General features: G+C 60.1%; 1 protein-coding gene across 3 annotated transcripts; it reads right to left on the minus strand.

The window, feature by feature from the left end:
* Positions 1-818: 818 nt before the first annotated feature.
* LIF (LIF interleukin 6 family cytokine) lies at positions 819-16,623 on the minus strand. 3 transcript variants are annotated; one of them, XM_057306093.1, is made up of 4 exons: positions 16,430-16,623; positions 6,019-6,138; positions 4,067-4,245; positions 819-3,363 (listed from the first exon to the last, which is right to left on the minus strand). In XM_057306093.1, exons 2-4 carry the CDS (start codon positions 6,035-6,037, stop codon positions 2,953-2,955), a joined length of 609 nt encoding a protein of 202 aa, XP_057162076.1. In that variant the 5' UTR covers positions 6,038-6,138; positions 16,430-16,623; the 3' UTR covers positions 819-2,952. The 3 variants fall into 3 exon arrangements, with proteins under 3 accessions (XP_057162076.1, XP_026340582.1, XP_057162075.1); XM_026484797.4 differs by lacking the exon at positions 16,430-16,623 and adding an exon at positions 8,436-8,688; XM_057306092.1 differs by lacking the exons at positions 6,019-6,138; positions 16,430-16,623 and having other exon boundaries at positions 4,067-4,942.
* Positions 16,624-18,782: the final 2,159 nt, after the last annotated feature.

The following is an 18,782-nucleotide window of genomic DNA, read 5'->3' on the forward strand; positions in this document are numbered from 1 at the left end:
ACTTGATTCTGGCCTCCAACCCCACATGCTCTTGTCTGTTCTGGAAAACCAGCAAAAGGTGGGGCTGGGCTTCTTCTGGAAGGGGGGCAGGGGGCGGCCCCAAGGAGGGGGCAAGGAGAGGGGAGAGGAGAGACAAATAAACTGGCGGTGATTTTTTTGTTGTTGTTTAAAACGTTTTTAAATAAATAAAAGTTCCCAATATTCCTTTCTCCATAAATTGCAAAATGCCTGTCCTACCCGCTCTTCTGCTGACAGCCTCTCCTTCCTCCTCCTCTTGACCCAGGATGCAGGTGTGGGTCAATACCAGCAGATGAAAAATGAGGAAAGGGACAGCTTCCTGCCCTGCAAAGCTTTTTCCACACAAAGCCTCCGTAATTCCGGGAGGCTGTGCAAAATTGTCTGCTGCATTAGTTCTAGAAAGAGTGCTAAGGATGGGGGCTGAGGAGCAGAGTAGGAGATGGGGGGTGGGGAGGGCAGAAGCAGGGGGAGCGAGGCAGAGGGGCGGTGTTGGGCCCAGGGGAAGAGATTCCCTTGGTCCCTGAGCCTCAGAGGTTGCCCAGGTGGGCTCGGCACGGGAGTCCGCGTAGGCGAGGGGCTGGGATGATTGCACACCCAGATGGCCCCAAGCCTTCTGAGCCACGGTCACCAAAGGAGCAGAGTGCAGGGAGGGGGCAGCAGGCTAAGACCCTGGATGAGGGTGAGTGTGACCCAGATTAAGACAGCCTCAGAAAACCTGTGGCTGTCATGGTCTCCCGTGTCACCGGCCACAAAACAACCTTGCCCTCCCCCCCTCCCCCCGCCGCCCCTGCCTGCTCCCTGCCCACCTGCCACCCGGTGTGGTGTGTGCGGGTAAAGTGCTCAGGGAAGACAGAGAGGTGCAAAGTGAGTGCAAAGTACCATAATCACATTGGCTGAACCGCTAGGACCGCCACCGCTCAGGGTTTGAGAAGAAGCCAGAATGTTGCTCTTAGCAGCTGCCCCAGCTCCTCACCCCCTCCCTTGCTCCCAGACTGGAGGGCGTTTCTCCACTAGCCTGGCCCCAGCACAAAGGAAAGGATCGGGTTCCCTGCCTGGGAGCCCAGACATGGGTGGGGGCGTGGGGGGAGGTGGGGCAGGAGGGACCACAGCTTCCTGGTCGTGGGCCCAGGGCCTCCCTATCCTCCTCTCCACAGCAAGGAGCTCCTCCCTGCACTGCCCCAGCTTCGCAGAGGTCCAGCCAGGCCCTCTGGCCCTTTGTGGGTGTTTGGGCCACCCGAGCAGGAGCTTCCCCACTGTGTGCAAGCATGCTGGGTGCTGGGTCAGGACTGCTCCAGAGCCCCTCCACTGCCAGTCTAGAGACAGACAGCATGGGAACAAGGAAACAGCAGCAGAGCGGGCCACCAGGACTGCCTTACCCAATGCTCCCAGGCACCCTTTCAACCGTGAATGTTGCCCCTCACAGCACAATTCCAAGGGCTGCCAGAAAACACAGTGTTGAGCGACCCCCGCTAGAGCCAAGCAAGATGGTGGCCCTGGGAGAAGGCCCCCGGCCACTCCACAAGCCGGCCCAGCCTGCCATGAAACCAGGATCCCAATACCCCCAAATCAGGCCACGGTTGGGATGGGGTATGGATCTGGGTCCCCTGCCCCCCCACCCAGGGTGACCAGTTCTCTCAGATCCTGACCCTTCTCTGAGCTTCACCCGTAAGGCTGATTCCACTTGTAACATCTTTGACTTCTGGACCAGTGCCTGCTAAGGCTTGGCCCTGGCTCCCATATGAGCCATCCTATTATTCTGTTGAGGAGGAAGCAGGGAAAGGGGAACTAACTTTGCCATTTAAAGCACCAATAAGTTAATATAAATAGGGCATCATAATAAATAGACAATCATGCTGGGTCAGACACGCAGCACTCTTGGCTCTCGGGCTTCTCTGAGACCCTGACCTCAGGTTCTGCTGTCCCCTTGCTCTAGGAACCAGAGATGGCCTCTAGTCCCCATCAAGTACCTTTGTGTGACCTCACAGGGCCTCCATGGGCCCCGGATGTGAGCTGCCACTCTGAACTACCCAGTCTTTCCTATCCCTTCCCGTCCTTTATAGACCCCAGCCCAGAAGGAAGACTCTGGGTCCTCTCGAAACCTCTTCACCTGACTTTGCCACCTGCCCACCTCCCCAAACCCCACCTCCAGGTCCAGCCACCAGACTCTGGCCATCCCAGGCTTCAGGAAAGATTGCAGGGAAGAAGGAGAGCCTACCAAGGCTTTCAGGACCTCTCTAACTTCCCAGGCCTGAAGGTGGCCTCTCGGCCTCCCTAGGAGCCTGAATGCCAGTGAACTCATTCTGGAACTTTCTGCTTCACAGTCCAGTCTCTAGGCCTGAGCTCTCCAATCACACTCAAGAGAAGGAACATCTCAAACCAGAACTCCCCTCTCTAACTTCCACTCGCTATTCTTGCAAGGGCCAAGGAGTCCTCCGGATCCCAGCTCCTCTGGCCTGCCTGAGCCCAGTCAAACCTTCCAGAGCCTACATAAGGGTCAGTGAAGGCACCGATGGTGGTCATTCTGCGGGGCTGAGCGATTCCCCTGACCCCTGCCGTCTGGCCCCATGGTCAGAGTCGCCAAGGATGACCTGTGCAGTTTTCTCACAAAGGCCCTGGCCGAGGGGCCAAGTGGGGACAGAGGTCCAGCCCACAATCCCCTCCCCAGCCCGACACCCTGGTGCCCGGCCGCAGTCTCCCAGAGGAAGGGGTTCTTCTTCTAATTGGCGCTGTAGACAGGCCCTGCCTACGGGAGTTTTGATTCTGCTCGGCTTTATCACAGCCCACCCTAGAGGGGAGTGGACTGGCCAGGACCCCCTTGGGGTCTGCCAGCAGCCCCCACTTGGGTCCGGGGATGCTCTGGGCCCTGGCCACAGTTTCAGAGCCGCCTGAGCCTAAGATCTCAGGTCACTCACAGCAGGCTTCAAGACGTCCTGTCTAGAAGGCCTGCGCCACCACGGCGATGACCTGCTTATACTTCCCCAGGAGCTGACAGCCCAACTTCTTCTTCTGGAAGACGTCCTTGCCCGAGGTGTCGGGGCCGTAGGCCACGTCCACGTGGGCCACGTGGTACTTGTTACACAGGCGGCAGAGCACGTTGCTGAGGAGGCCCCGCATGATGTCCGCAGTGGCGTTCAGCTTGCTGTGGAGGCTGAGGGCGTTGGGATTGAGGACCTTCTGGTCGCGGGTGATGTTGCCCAGGGAGGCGCCAAGGTACGCGATGATGCGGTAGAGATCCATGAGCCGCGTCCTCTCCGTGCCGTTGGCGTGGAACGGCGGGAAGTCCGTCACGTTGGGGCCGCACAGCTTGTCCAGGTTGTTGGGGAACGGCTCCCCCTGGGCTGTGTACTGCGGAGCAGAGAGGGAGAGGGGAGGTGACGCGGGGGTCAGGGTCGAGGGCTCCAGGCCCAGGCTCTTGGGGCTCCGTTTCCCGGCTCTGGCACAGAGACCCAGCTCCTCGACCTCTCAGCATGGCAGGACTGTCCCCAGAGCCCGAAGTCATGACGGTGCGAACACCGTGGTACAGAATCAAGGCATTAGCATCACCCTCAGCAGGAGTGTACGGGGACCGAAAGCAAAACACCATGTCTCCCCTCCTGCGGGTATGCCACACACACTTGCCCTTTCACCCGCCGTCCGCACCTTCCTCCTGGGCGGCTTTGCACCCCAGACGCCCACAGCCCACTTTGTCTCCCAACAGCATCTCCCCAGCCACCCTACTTCCTCTCATGTCTCATTGGCCTCCTGCTCCACGTGGAGCAGCGGCGCCCAGCCTCCCGATTTGCCCCCCAGCTCTGCCCCCGATCTCACTGGCACCTTGGAAACGTGGCTTCCAGTCTGAGCCTGGCCTGGGGGAGGGGTGGGGGCTTGGAAGCTGTGGGAGTCTGGGCGTGGCTGCACCAAGCCCTTTCCCCATTCTCTCCTGCCAGCTCCAAAATGCTCTCTTCCCAGGCCAGCCCCGCCAGCCTTGGTCTGTGTAGCAACCCTCCCTCCCCCCCGCCCCCCACCCCGCTCCCTCCCGCCTTCCTCAGGACCTGGACCGGGGACTTACATAGAGAATAAAGAGAGCATTGGCACTGCCATTGAGCTGCGCCAGTTGGTTCCTGATCTGGTTCATGAGGTTGCTGTGACATGGGTGGCGTGTGGCGCAGGTGGCGTTGACAGGGGTGATAGGAAGGGGGCTCCCCGCCCCGTGTTTCCAGTGCAGAACCAGCAGCAGGGGCACAACTCCTGGGAATAGGCAGGAAGGAGCCATGAGCAGGGGGGTTGCAGGTGGGCAAGGGGGCTGGGTTAGAAGATGCGGCTCATCTCCCCAGGGACGCCAATGCCCCAGCTCCACCTCCAGCTCTGTCCCCCCCCCGCCCCCCGCTGCTTCTACTTTTCATCCTCTCACTGCATCTGGTTCTCTCTGCTTCCCTCTCTCCAGATCTCTATCTCTGCTTCTCTCCACCTTCTTGTTTTTTCCTTCTCTCTCCTGAAAGGAGGAAGGGGCTAGGACACGAGCTATTCCCACCAGCTGGGAGCTGGGTTCAGGGTGACACGAACCATCCAGCCCTTTCCCTCAGGAAGGCAAAAGCCCCTGGGGCCTCCTGCCACTCTGGCTGGAAGGCACCGCGCCCCAGGCCCAGCGGGTCTCAAGGGACAGAGAGGCCCCTATCTTCCCACCTTGCAGGATGGTCCGGATTCCTGTGCATTTCTTCATGCTCACTGGCCCATTGCAGGCCGTAGCTCCCAGATCGGGCTCCCATGGGAACCCGGGGTGAGGGGACCTTCTGCTGACACTCTTCTCCCTCTCAAACCTGTCACTTGATTCTGGCTCCCTGGGCCGTTTGTCTCCAAAAATTCTGCCACCCTCCCCCATGTCTTCTATAGCTCTTCTCCAAATGTGGCCACTCTCCTATTTAGGACCCTCAACTCCACCCCAGTTTTGCAGTTCTGCCCCCTCTCCAACCCCAAATCACCATTCAGAACTTCCTGTCCCCCCCAGCCCTGCACAGCTCCTGCCTCCCTGCCATCCCCCTCTTGTCTACTACTTGCCCCAGGCGCTGGGTTAGGACAAGCAGAATCCTGGGGGCCCGCAGGCCCTCAGAGCCTTGCGGAGGGAGAGGAAATGGTGCAACCAGAAAAGAGAAAAGGGAAAAGGTCGCAGGCAGCCAGGTGGGCGGGGGAGGAAGGAAAGTGAAAGGTGACAGGAGAGCTGGGAGCTGTCCGGGCCTGTCCTGGGTCGCCCCTCCCCCAGGGTGCCTGCTTCCCAGCTTTACTCTCTCGGGTTTCCTCGGAGGGGCCTCTCCCAGTAGCCCAGCAGCGGGAGCTAGGGGCAGCAGACCAGTGAGGCTGGAGAACCGGTGAGGCTGGGGTGAAGGGGGGCGCTGGAGCGCTGGGATCTCCCCCGATGGGACAGTGGCAGCCTCAAGTTCACTTCTCCTGGATCCCCTGTTCCTCCCAGCATCCCCAGGCAGCGCTGAGATCCCGGGATGGTTGGGGGCCCCCCACACCGCCGGCTCACCTAGCAAAGACCACAGCTTTCCAGGCACTAGCAGATGGAGGCGGCACCTGCTTCCGTCCCGGCCGGAGTTTGCAAGCTGCTCGGAGGCCGGTGCCCCTCCCTGGGAGCAGCCCGGGACGCGGTTGGAAAAGAGAAAGCGGAAAGACAGAAAGAAAGAAAGAGGGAGGGTGAATCGGGAGAAAGCAGAGCGGGAAGAGCAGACGGGAGAGTGGCAGGAGCGAGGAGGAGGAGCAGGAGGAAGGCTGCGGCAGCCCCCTCCCTTGCCCGCCAACCTGCTGGCCCCCGGACGGGCTGGGCACGCGGTGCCGGGACCATGTGCCTGCGCTCGCTCCCGGCCGCCACCCAGCGCCTCCGGCGGCCCGGGCCGGCTGCACGGGTGCCCCAAGTGTCCGTGTGTCTGCGGCGAGTCGGTGTCCCGCTCGCGATCGCCGAGTGCCCCAAGTTGCCGCAGCACCCGCAGTGGGGCGCGGAAGCCGGCGCGGGGCGGGTAGATTTACCTGCCGCCAAGACCTTCATTATGGGCTGGACTCCAGAGGGCCTTGGAGGAGACCTTAGATGCCGGCAGTTTTCAGAGGTTCATGCTCAACGGGGAATTTGCCTGATTTATATACTGGAGCCTGTGTTGTAAGACAGAGAGAGAAACAGCTATATTTAGCAGGGATCCCCGTCCAGGAAGTTGTTTGAGGTGCATCATAGGAAATTATGAATGGAAGAAAGTGAGAGTGGGGGGGGGCAGTGAAGGGGGAGGGTGGAGAGAGCAGACTTTTTCCCTCTTCTAAGAATTTGATTGATAAAATTATAATGAACTCTTCAACAAAACACCCTGTGGTTTTCCTGAATGGCTTGCCCTAGGAGTTGATTGAAGTTGGGGAGGGCAAGGAGGGTCCCCAGGCTTGAGTCATCGGGGTCCCCGGGGCTGTAGGTGCTCCAGACAGCCCTGACTCACCTGGGTTTGGGGAGGTGGCTTGACACTAGGCAAGCAGATGGAGGCTGGCACCTGTGGTCCCCTGATCAAGGGATTTTGGGGGCAGTGGGGAGGAGGCAGGCTGGGGCTTGGCTGAGAAGGAGGCTCCAGGAAGAGGGGCTGGGGCCTGGCTTGGACTTTAGACAGTAATAAAGCAGAACTGAATGTGGGCACCTCAGAGGTAGCCTCCTCCAACCTGCCCATTGCCACTGGGCAAAGTGGGGCTTCAAAGGGCACAGGTTGCCCAGAGCCCCACAGGGTCAGGCCTCCTGACCACCATCTGCAAGCCTCCATTGCTGACCACAGGTACTTGTGAGGCTAGGGAGGGGGCTGGGAAGATGCGGAGCAGGGAGTTTGCCAGGGAGTTTGCTGTGACTGGTTCTTGGGGGACAGACTGGGGAGGAGCTTCTGGGAAGCTGTTGTGTGTCTGGGGTTTACCTAAACTCTGCAGTCCCACCTCCCCCTTCAGGGAGCATTTCCATTCTGGAGGGACACCTGGAGCAGAGACCTAGGGCGGCTTAGCAGATTAGACCCAGGTTTCTTCTTCAGGATGCTGAGGGCTGGCTGGGGAGAAGAGAAAGAGCTTGCCCCCCAAAACCTGCCTCGGAAGCCCCTTGGAGCGCAGCCTCAGAGAATAATGGCGACCCCCAAAAAGGTGCTTCTAGAGTCTGTAAGGCAGGGTCAAAAATAAATTCTGGTGTCTGTCATGGCCAGTTAGATTCGTAAATGCATGAGGAGAGGCAGGAAGGAATGGTGGGGACCAGGGCAAAATGAGCACAGGACTCCTCCCCCCAAAAAAAATTTTCTAAAAAGTGATGAGAGGCAGTGCTGGCCAGAGAACACGTATCTGACACCACACTGTCCCCCAAGTTGCCAGGGGCACCCGCTGTCCCAGGAGATGTCTCGTTCCCCAGCCCTCCGGCCTGACCCTAACCAGAAAACAAGGCGGAAGAGTTGGTTTTCCAAGGCCAGGGAGACCCACGGCCTTTCTCTGGCCCCTGCTCGCCCCCTCACCCATCCTCCATGCATGTTCCCAGCTCCCGTCTCTTGCCACATCCCGGACCTGCCCAGCCACGCGTTCCTCCCTCATCGTGCCAGGACGAGCCCTCGTGCCTGCTGCGGTCCCCCTTCCCCCACACACACTCTGCCCTATCCAGGCTCACTTCCCCCATGCTCTCCCAGCAGGATCTGGGATGTGGGGTGATAAAACTGCCCATCCCAGCTGGCACTTCCCGTCAGGGAGGAGGCCAGTAGAGTCCAGACTGGCTCTCCTTCCTCCTCCCTTCCTCCCCCCTTCCCCCTTGTCTCTTCCTTGGAGGGCCCTAGAAGATCCCACCTGGCACTTGCCCCTCCCATACACCTACTATGGGGTCGGCATACACCCCCAGGAGGCCCACGGACCCCAGCCTAGCTCAGACAAGCCCACGACACAGAACATCCCAGCTCACCTCCCTCCCCTCACCAAAAATCCCCCCACTCCTCGCCTCTCCTGCATGAGGGCCTGACATGAACACAGAGCCCATGAACACGAACGCTGGCTCAGCCTCCAGTCCCACCGCCACATCTCCCAGACCCTGTCACCTGACTTGGCCTGGTGCTTCTGCTGTGGACCCCAAATCCATCTGACCAGGGCCCCACCACGGCCCCCTCTATGGATCCCCTTGTTCCCCCACCTGAGACTCTCACTAGGAGCCCTGATTCTCCTGGAGGCTGCCACCCAGTCCTCTCCTGCCCCCATCTCTCCCCCACATCCTTCCGATTGGACTTCCAAGTCCTTGTACTGCCTTCTGGCTCCCCAGATCCCACGCCAGCCCTACAGTCCACCCCCAGTCGCCATGTAATCTCAGCCCCACCCCACAGGAAACAGGAAGTGGGGGCAGAGTCTAGCAGTCACTTAACTCCCTCCCCGACTGGCCCCCTCCCATGCCTCAGTTTCCCCTCTCACGGTACCTGACTTGGTCCGTGCTCCCCAAGAGCTGTGGGCCCCTCGGCACCCTAGGCCCGGCCTCCCTTTCCTGTCCATATCCAGACACCACCTGCACTGTGCCTCTGGGGGGAGGCTTGGGCAGGGTCTTGGAGCCGCCAGGCCGTGAGCTGCCTGCAACGTGGCCTTGGTCCCCAGGAATCAGCCGCCCAGACCGCGCTCCAGGCCAGCTTTGGTCTCCCGGAGTTTGTTTTCTTCCCTCCCTCTCTACGCTGTGTGTGTGTGTGTGTGTGTGTGTGTGTGTGTGTGTGTGTTTTCCCCTCGCTTCCTCACGGAAGGCATCCTCCCTTCTTGGCTGCGTGCTCCCGGGGTCGTGACCCCAGGCCCCACCCTGGAGTGGCAGCCCCTTCCAGCTGTGACTTCATCCCCAGCCTGTCCTGCTCCTGCACACGGGGCCTGCTGGGGATGGGACCCGCTTCAGGGGGAGGGGGACCGGCAGGGTCCACACGGGGCCCTTTTCCGCCGAGGCAGGGCACTGCCGGGTCAGGGCCCCAGGGTGCCATCTCCAGGTGGCTGTGCCAACCACCTGCTCATCTCCCCTCTCCAGGAAGTAAGCCCGTGTGTCGGCCTTCCCAGGGCCCCTTGGGGCTCTTTGGGGCCTACGCACTCTGCGTACGCGGCCACCCGGTCCTCCTTTGCTGCTGATTCTCTCCTGCCATTCATTTGCCTCTCCTAGAAGATCACAGGTGCTTTATTTTTCAGATGGGGAAACTGAGGCTGGGAGAAGGGAAGCCACTTGCCCAAGGCCGTGCAGAGACACCAGAGCGGGGTCTAGATTCCAGGCCTCTGGCTTGCAGGCCACGGTGATACCAGAAGCACCTCCGGCTCTGAGAAGAGCAGAGGCCGATGGGGGGGCACAGAGGCCACTTCTTCCAGGATGTCTCCCCTGCCCACAGCCCAGACCAGCTCGAGTCTGCCTGGTCCTGCCTGCTCTCCTTTCAAGTGGAGACACGTCTTCCCCACTCTTTGAGGGCTTGGATGGGGTCTGATTCTCATTTGTATGTACTCTTGACAGCACCTGGCTCGGGGTTACACCAGAGTCAATGCTAAGTATTTTTTAAAAGCATTTCACAATTTCCGAAAGTGGTCTGTGCCAAATGTCTCGTGGAGAGACGGTATGGAGTTTCGTGGTTTGAAGCGTGGACTTTGGCCTCAGTCGGAGCCAGGTTGGAGATTTGGTTTTGCACTTATGAGCTGGGTGACTTTGGGGAAGTGAGCACTTCCTGGCCTCAGTTTCTCCATCTATAAAATGGGAATAATGGCACCTATGCTGTGGGTTTGCTGTGAGGGGTCGGGGCTCAGCGCAGTTCCGGGCACCCCACGAGCCCTCTGTACGTCAGCATTTCTTCTTACCAGGTGAAGATCCTCACTTCACCTGTGATGTAGGGGTTTTTGTTCCCATTTTAGAAATGAGGAAGTTGGGCACACTCTAGGGCTGAGGAGGGAAAGCTGAGAGGAACTGCATACCCTCTCCTGATGGATAATGAGGCAGGACACCCTTATAGGCTCCAGCTTCAGGGGCACCCCAGACGCATGGAACAGGTTATATGGGAGGATGGTGTGGCAGGACTTACTCTCCCCATGTCCCATCCTGGCCCCTGGCCCCTGACCCCACCCCCACCCCAGGCCTGAGCTGAGGACAGCCGCTGACCCGGGCTTACCGCCCCCAGGAACTGATTCACCCCCAGGCCCCATCTGAGAAGGAAGGAGACATAGCTCAGCTCTGAGGGGCTTGAATCACCAGCCGCCCCCTGCGGAGCCCCGGGGGGGACGCGGGGGCGGGAGCCAGCCCCCTGCCTGTCTGTCTGTCTCTTTCCTGGGCCTCGGGGGCACTCAGGGGAGAGGGCAGCGTGGCAGTGGCCATCGGCTGGGGGGTGGCAGGGAGGTACCCTCACAGTCAGGCATCCTGTGTGGGCAGCCAGCAGCAGTTACTCACCAGGTAAGCAGCTCTCTGGGCATCGGGGAATTCCCCAAGACCAGTGACCCAGAAACTGAGTGCTCTGGGCAACCCCCACTGCCCAGGCCAGCCCCCTCCTTCCTTCACCATCCCCTCCCCTGTGCCCAGCTAAGATCTCAGTTCTCTGAAACCCCAACTGGCAGCTGCTCTTAGCCTCCAGCTCACGCCCAGCCCCTTGCCTCCGTGTTCCCACCTGGGAAATGAGCACAGGGGAGTCAGATGGGCCCCGGGGAGGAAGCCGGGGGTCAGAGGCTGTGGTCCAGGACCAGGGCCGGTGAGGGGAGGCCAGAGTTGACAGGAGCAGTGCAGGAATTCCTGGCAGTTGGGTGTCCTGTCCAAAACGGCAAAAGCACCTCATTATTCAACACTTGAGCAATGAAGATATAGCGACCCTTGTGGCCCCAGTCTTCACCCCGCAGCACCATGAAACCATCATGGACTTTCCTGTGGCCCATGGCGCCGTTTCACAAAGTCAACTGTGGGCCAGCCAGGGCTAGGCTGGTGGTGGAGCCTGTGGGTAAGGGTGTGGCTCAGAACCAGGAGAACCTGGGTTCAAATTCTGCCCACACCACTTACCAGTTGTGTGACCCGGGGCAACCGGCTTCCTCTCTCTGAGCCTTGATTTCCCTTCGGGAAGTGGGGAATGCGGTAGTGCTGTCATGAGGATGTTCAGTGGGAAACACAGACAAAGTGCCTAACACATGACAGTCATCCTAACCAGAGCTCCGAGTGGGCTCAAACCCCTGCTTGAGTCAGGGGCCTGGGTCTGAGAGTTAGGCCAGGGAGGGCTCCTGGGTCCTCTTGGTCACAGAGCATGGTGTGGGTCCTGGGGGAACAGACGACCTTTCAGAACCTTAGCAGGGGAATAAGTAATACTTCCCGCCTCGGGGTCCTGGAGAGCCCAGCTGTCTTTGAGGCTCTTGAGGCCCAGGCTCTGGACATCTAGTCTGCTCTTTCTCACCCTCACCCCATCAAATCTCTGACAGGGACCAGCTACACCTCTCAGGGCCAAGCATGGGCCAGAAGCCATCCTGGCCTGCCGCCAACTGCCCCCATCATTACCCGGACATTTCCCGACTGGTTCTGCGTCAGGAATCACCCCCCTGGAGGTGAATCAGAGTGACTGCATTTTTTCTTCAATTCTGATAGAAATTGCAAGGGAAGCAGCAGCCCACAGAGCCCTGATCACATCACCGGCAGGGTCAGAAGCCTGGCCTCCAAGGCCCATGTCGTTCCATGAAGCCCGCTTCTACTCCGGGCTCTGCCCTCAGCGTCTCTGTCTTGAGAATGGGCTGCTCTCCTCTCTCATCATTCATCAGCATCGTCTCTGTAAGCACTTTGACCACCTCTAGGCTCTCCCGGAGTCTCCAACTAGCCTGAGACTGGAGCAGGCAGATGGAGAGAGCAATGCTTTCACACTACGGGTTTCGGCGGCAGGCCACTTAGCAGCTCATGGATTCCATTTAGAGGGTTGCCGCCAGCACTTCCAAAAAGGAAATGGAATAGCAAAATCTCCGGGCATCGCCAGAGCAAGGGCGAGCGCTGCTCCACAAACTTTTTTTTTTTTTTTTCCGTTGTCTCTATGTGTCAGCGTGCACATCATCCCCTGGTTGCAAGGTGCCGTGTGTTTCTAACTGCGGGTGGCGGTCAAAAGCGTTTGTAAGCCACTGGTATCGGTGATGAAAGCCAGGCCCCGAGGGCCTGAGGAGTGACTGGTTCAAGGTCACTCAGCGGTTGACAGCAGGGGACTCATGACTTCCATGTCACCCGCCGTCCCTTCCAGCTCAGGGACGGGCAGGAGATGTTGCAGGCGGGGCGGGGCGGGGCGGGGTGGGCGCTCCTGGTGTGGGGTGGAGGCCTGTCATCACCCTGTGTGGCACAAAGACCCTCCCGGGGCCCAGCCTCCCACTGTCCACTCCCTTCCGCAGCCTCAGACCCCCAGCTCCCCGCCCCACCCTGCCCCACCTGGGTGGGGCAGCATAGTCACGGGCCTTTCCTCACTCCTCCGCGGGAACCCTTCGTCCTCACCGCGGTGGCGGCAGGAGGCAGTGGCCACCGTCCCCCCTCCCAGGGTAGCCTGCAAGCCAGAGACCGAGTCTGTGTCTGGGAGCTCCTGCGGGGCATCCCACGGGTCTGTCTGTCTGGGTCTGGATGAGCGTTCACACATGCACGTGCGTGCGTAGCGAGGGTCTTCGTGTGTTGGCACGTCTGTGTGGGGCTGTGTCTGACCCTGTGGGTGCGCACACGTGTGTCTGTGCTGGTCTGTTCGCTTGTGGGCGAGAGCCGAAGCATGCACATCTTCGGGCTGACTTTGTGAGCCCTCTTTGTGATGGTGTGGACGTGTAGGTGACTGTGTGCGTGAACCCTGTACGAGCATGTGTCTGACCTGTGTCTGCGGGAGTCCACATGGCAGGGGTCTCTGGGCACAAGTGGTGAGGCATGGCCCCTGCGCGATGGATGTGTGTGTGTGTGTGTGTGTGTGTGTGTCCCGAGTGTGTCTCCGAAATCCCTGCCCCTCACCCTCCAGCTCCCACCCCTGGGAACCGTGTGGCAGCCTCACGTCACGGGGGCCACCAGCAGCTGGTTTCCTCCCCACCCCGCCCCAGGCCCCCCCTGCCCTGGCCACCCTGACTCTTGGCGCAGGGACAAAGCTGATGTCAGAGCTGAGCTGACAGCTTCTTTCTCCCACTGGATTTTCCAAAAGAGAGAGACCACAGCTCAGCTCCTATTAAATAATCGTGGGGCGGGTGGGTGGGGGGTGGGGGATGGGGGAGGATGTTTCACTCAATGATTTCCTGAACTCAGAGGCAATAAACAGAACAGGAAGCAGCCCCGGGGACCCACTCAGCCTGAAACTGGCCGGCCAGAGGTGGGGCCCAGCCTCCCTCCAGAGTCAGGCTCACTGGAGCCACCCCGACCCGACCCCAGAGATGATGTCAGGGAGGCAGGCAGGCCCTCTCTCCAGACTGTCCCTCAGCGCCTGTAGGGACTAAGGAAATGTTCTGAGGACGGTGGGTGGGAGGTGATAAGATGGAGAGAGTAGAGTGGCCCCCTCCTAGTGGGTGGGGAGGATGGAGGGAACGAGGCCCAGTTGGGGTTGGACCATTCTCTTCCCTGGGAAGAGAAGACAGGGGGAGCTCCCTGAAGTCAGGGGAGGGACAGGACCAGGTAGGGGAGCAGCTTGTGGGGAGCAGGGAGGAGGCAGCCATGCCTCCCCCTGCCTGTCTCAGGCAACCTGGAAATGATGCCTTTCTCCCACAAACCCTGCTCCCTTGGGCCACTCCAGCCCTGCTTCCCGCCCTTTCTGGGACACATGGCTGGCACACTGCAAACCCCAAAGGCCATCAGGGGCCTCTCTCCCACCCATGTCCCCCAAAGGAAACCATTACAAAGTGCTGCCTAGAGCCCCTTGTAATCTCCAGTCCTAGCCCTCACCTCCAAGGGAGGCTTTTAAATCCTGTTTCACAGACTTGGAAACTGAGGCTCAGAGAGTTGAATGTTTGCCCGAGGTCACACAGGGTGTGACGGAGCCAGTTCTCTACCCCATATCCCCCCACACCCCTACAGCCTCCCTACAATAAGAGCCAGGATGGGCCGGGCTCACTGGCAGCAGGGGATATGGGGGTCCCCAGGACGAGTTTTCCCCAGGGAGCCCCTCCTTCTGCTTGGGCTGGCCGCTCAGCTGCTTATCAACCACAGGACTCCATGACACAATCCTGCTCTGATCTCCTGCCCAGCGCGGCCCCTTCCACCCCCCGCCCCACCCCTGGACCCCGTTTCCGCTTCCTCCCTTTCTGGGTGGGACCAGGCCTGGCCCGGAATCACAGTGGGCTGTCTGGAGTGCCGGTATCCCCGCCAGCCCCTCAGCAGCCAGGAGCTCCCACAACCACTCTGGCCAGTGGGTGGCCAGCAGGGGACCCTCACAGGAGGATGGTGGCCTGTAGTTCCCCATGCTTACACTCCCTTCTGAGAGACCACTTACCTCCGAAGAGGTCTGGGGGGAAGGAGGGAACTTAGAGACCGTCATAGCCTTTCTTGGCCTCAGGGTCCCCACTTGTAAAGGGAATATGTTGAGAAGATGAGATTGGGGGGTGTGGAGGGGAACTAGGTGGGCTCAGCCATCAGCCAGACCACAGACCCGGCCGTAGGTCTGACACGAGCTGTGGCCCTCAGACAGGGGGCCTGGTCACTCAGACGTCTACAAAATGCGATCGATGTTATCAGCCCAGGAAGGTAGCAATACCGTCTGGAGGGTGTGCCCGAGTTACTGATATTAACCTCGCTGTTAAAATTTCACAGGTGGGACCCAGAGAAGGGAAGTCGCTTTTCCAAGGCCACAGGCCACAAGCAAATTAGTGGCACATTTCCCAACAGCATGTGGGCTGCTTGCCTCACTTTGACTCCCAAACAGGGGGTCAGGAACCCTGAGTTTTAGTCCCCATTAGCTGTGAGAATTCCAGAAGGAAGCTTCTTGGAGTCTCGGTTTCCCCAGCTGTAAAACAGGTCGAGAAGGCCACCAGTCTCCAAGGATCTAGAAAAGGCTTTTCGAGGTGTGGACTTTGGGGTCTGATCGCGGAGGAGAGAGAAAGCCTTCCTGTTGCCCTGGAAAGCTGGGCCCAGCAAGGCTGAGGGCTAGGTGTGGAGCTCCAGGCCCTGCGTTCTCCCAAGCCCAGCGGCTGAGGTCCGCTCCAAGCCGCGGGCTGCAGCGCCCCCCACTGCCCAGCCAGGGGCAGCCGCCTCGGCCACCGCACCACCAAGCCCCAGGCCGGCGCGGCTCGGCCGGTGCCTCCCCCGGGGCTGGGCAGGGCGGGTTTGGGGATTGAGGAAGTGGGCGGGGATGTCCGAGGCTCGGAATGGAGGGTAGGCAGAGGCCATTGGCCCAGGCAGGGGAAGCAGACACGCGGAGGGGTCCCGGAGGGGCCTCGGCCTGGCTCACCACCTACTGGGGTAGGGAAGGGGACAGCCCCGAGGACCGGCCGCAAGGGGGCGCCAAGGACCGCACTCAGTGGGCTGGGGTGGGGGCTGCGCGCCTCGATCCAGCTGGCGATCTGGAAGGAGGGAGTTGGGGAGACCACCGCCCCTTCCCACCCACTTCAGGCCCCAGGACCACCTAGTTCCCACCTGGGACAGGCCCTGGGTACAATGTCCCCGCCATCCCGGAAGCTTCTCCGCAGTCAGGAACTGCTGATGGCAAGATTGAGGTCCAGCCCCTTCTCGGGATATTTGTGCCAACGTGCCCCCTCCGGGGGTGCCAGGCTCTGCACAGACTTCGGTTATGTTTTTCCTTTTTCTTCACCATGGCCTTGTGAGCTGGGGCTTCCACAATTAGGCCCATCTTACAGAGTGAACAGAGCAGAGTGGTCGAGTCCCATGCTAGCCCAAGGTCAAAAGTGTAGGGGCCATGACCTTGACTGACCACACACCCCAGAGCCTCCCATGAAGGACTTCGCTTTGGTAAAGGCCCCTGCCCTTCTCCCCAAAACAGAGGCAGGCAGGGGCCACCCCATGACCCATCACAGCCCCTTCTAGAGGGACAGGGACCCTCCAGCTGGCACATCTGCATGTGAGGAAAGGCTAGGCTGCCACAGACTCAGACACTCTACTGCTCTGGGGTAAAGGGAACTCGAGGGTCCCTTGGGAATCCAAGAATCAAGACCCCCCACCCCCACCCCAGAGAGGGTGACCCCTGTGGGATCACGCAATGCCAGCATTCTGGCCTCTCCATCTAGTTCTCTCTCCTCTGCTCTTCCGTGATTTTTAACCCCTTAGTGACCCATGACACTTTCGCATCTGGTCTGTCCACTTTACGTCAACATCCTTGGTGAGATGGGCAGGGAATGTCCTACCACTCCCGTTACACAGCTGAGAAGACCGAGACTTGAAGAACCGTGTGGGCCACCAGGTACCCCTCCCCCACCCAGATGCTGGAGGATTCACCAGTGTTGAGGATAAATTCGGGGGCTGGCAGCTACCCCCCAGCCCTGTCCCATCAGGGAGGCCTACCGTGGTCTGTGCCCGCACAGGACCCTCTGGAGTCTCGCAGGTGTTTTCCAGATCTTCAGTGGGATACCGTCGACTTCAGGGCCAGGCCCCCTCTGCTTCCCTCTCCTGCTGAATCTTCTCTGGAGCCAGCTCCTCGCACTGCCCCCCACTTGACTTCCCGTCAAGTGCCGGGTGGCCCTGAGGCTCCCCCCACTTCCACTCCACCCCCTGGCTGAAGGGCTGGGTGCAACAGGGGCAGAGAACCCCACGCTCCTGGCCAGACTGCGCCTGACAGGTCGGGCCGGGTCTTCGGGGTGGCCGAGGGGTAAAGTGGGGCTCGGGGTGGGGAGGGGGCGACCCTGTGCCCAGCACCCCTACCCAGCGCTGCGTGGCAAGGCCGCTGGGACCTGAGTCACAACTGACTGGGCCGCACCCAGCCTGCCTGGGTGACCCAGGCCAGCATAAGGCGATGACTGAGCAGCCCTCCGCATGACCAGCTGGGGTCGGCCTTAGGTGTTTTGACTCAGACCTGCCACAAGCCGTGTGCACCAGGGCCATGCCCCTATCCTGGTCCCCAGGACAGTCACAGGGCTGCAGCCGCCCCCCTGCATACAGTGCCCCCCCCCAAGCCACCCCGCACTGCCCTGGCACTCACCTCAGAACCCCGGAGTCACTTGGCCCATCTGGTTGGCCCTCCTCCACAGGCTTCAGGGCCCCACCTGCCCAACCCACCTCCCTGGGAGACCTTCGCCCCTCCCCGCGCCAGGGAACGGAGCCCAGCCCTTGGGGCCGCCCCAGGAAGCAGGGAGTGGGGCTGGCCAAGCAGAAGGCCTCCCCAACGCTGACCGTGGACTGTGAGCCTTGCCTCAGCATGGACAAGGGGTTCCGTGTGCACTCGGGGTCGCAGGCTTGGTGTGGAGGGTAGGAGGGCAAGGGGACAGGGATAACGAGAGAGAAGCTGGGAAGAAAACCAATAAGGAAGAGAAAATGAGAGAGAAAATAAAGAGAACGTTGCTTGTGCGCCTGCTCAGTGACAGCTTATGATAACGCTGTGTGTGTGTGTGTGTGTGTGTGTGTGTGTGTGTGTGTGTGTTGTCTCCTGGGAAATCTTACAGCCAGGGAGGCGGGGCAAGTTAGCCCATTGTACAGAGGGGGAAACTGAGGCTCAGCTTGGGAGGTCACACAGGTTTAAGGGCAGGGTGGCTGGGGTTTGAACTCATTTTGCTTGACTCTCGAGTATTTTCTCACCTCTCGAGAATGGGGGAAAAGAGTCACATTGATAGTTGTGGACAGCGAAGGTCATGGAGGCCAAAGACCGCGCTCTGCCGTTTGCAAGCCCTGAGTTTGTTTTGCGGAGAGATAGTGAGCGCCGGGCACCCCAACCCTGCTTTTCCCAGCAGTTTCCCTGCTCTCTGGGCCCCCTTTCCATCCCTGTGTGTTATATGCAGTTGACTGAGGGGTTGGCTGTCACCTTGAAAAACTTAAGAAAAAGAAAAGCCGGCTTTGAGTCGATGCCCGCAGCAAGGCCAGGACCCTTTTATCTTCCCGAGCCTGTGCCTGCTTAGCCGGGCCCGGGGTCACTTTGTCCCTTCACACAACCACTGGGGACGAAGTATCCACTATGTCCTGCTCACAGGGTCCCACCACTCCAGGGAAAACGCTCCCTGTGGCCCAAAAGCAATATTTGAGCCCCGCCCCACTGCCTGTCACAGCAGACGCTCGTGGGAACACCAATCTCACTGGGGTGATCAGAGAAAGCTTATTCTGATTCTAGATGCCGACTCCAGAAATGAGGGCCTGCGGGCAGCCCCTTGTAGCCCCCGAGAAGCCCCAGAGTCCCCTCTGGATGGGGGAATCGAAGGGGGGGGGCATTTGCACTAGGGCTCAGGGGGGAGGTAGCAGGCTGGAGATGGGAAAAGGCAGGCTTCAGGGAGGTCGGGATGCCTGGATGGGTTGGGCGGGCCAGCAGAGCATGGATCAAACACAGACATGAGCTGGCAAAGCTGGCCGGGCATGAGCGCAGGGGCCTGGCATGTGACATACGATGAGGGGTTTGCAAGTGATGCCATGGCAGTACAACGGGAGGGAGTCTCTGAAGGCTTGTGAGTGGAAGATACAAGATACGGTAGCAGTGGGATTTTTGACTGTGTCGTGGGAGCCAGGACCTGGCTGGCCGCCGGGAGAGAGGGAGGCATGTGCCTGAGACAGGATGTGGGAGAAACCACGGGCCGGGACATTGGGATCAATGGGGAGAGGAGAGGTTGAGAGAGGAGAAGGTGAGGACTGGGATTCTGGAACTTCTGTGGGGGCAAATAGGAAGGAGAAATCAGGTGTGGGGTGGGGGTGACCTTGGCCTTGAGGTATTCACAGGGCT

The sequence above is a fragment of the Ursus arctos genome, unplaced genomic scaffold, assembly GCF_023065955.2.
Source record: "Ursus arctos isolate Adak ecotype North America unplaced genomic scaffold, UrsArc2.0 scaffold_34, whole genome shotgun sequence".
Taxonomy (NCBI): Eukaryota; Metazoa; Chordata; class Mammalia; order Carnivora; family Ursidae; genus Ursus; species Ursus arctos.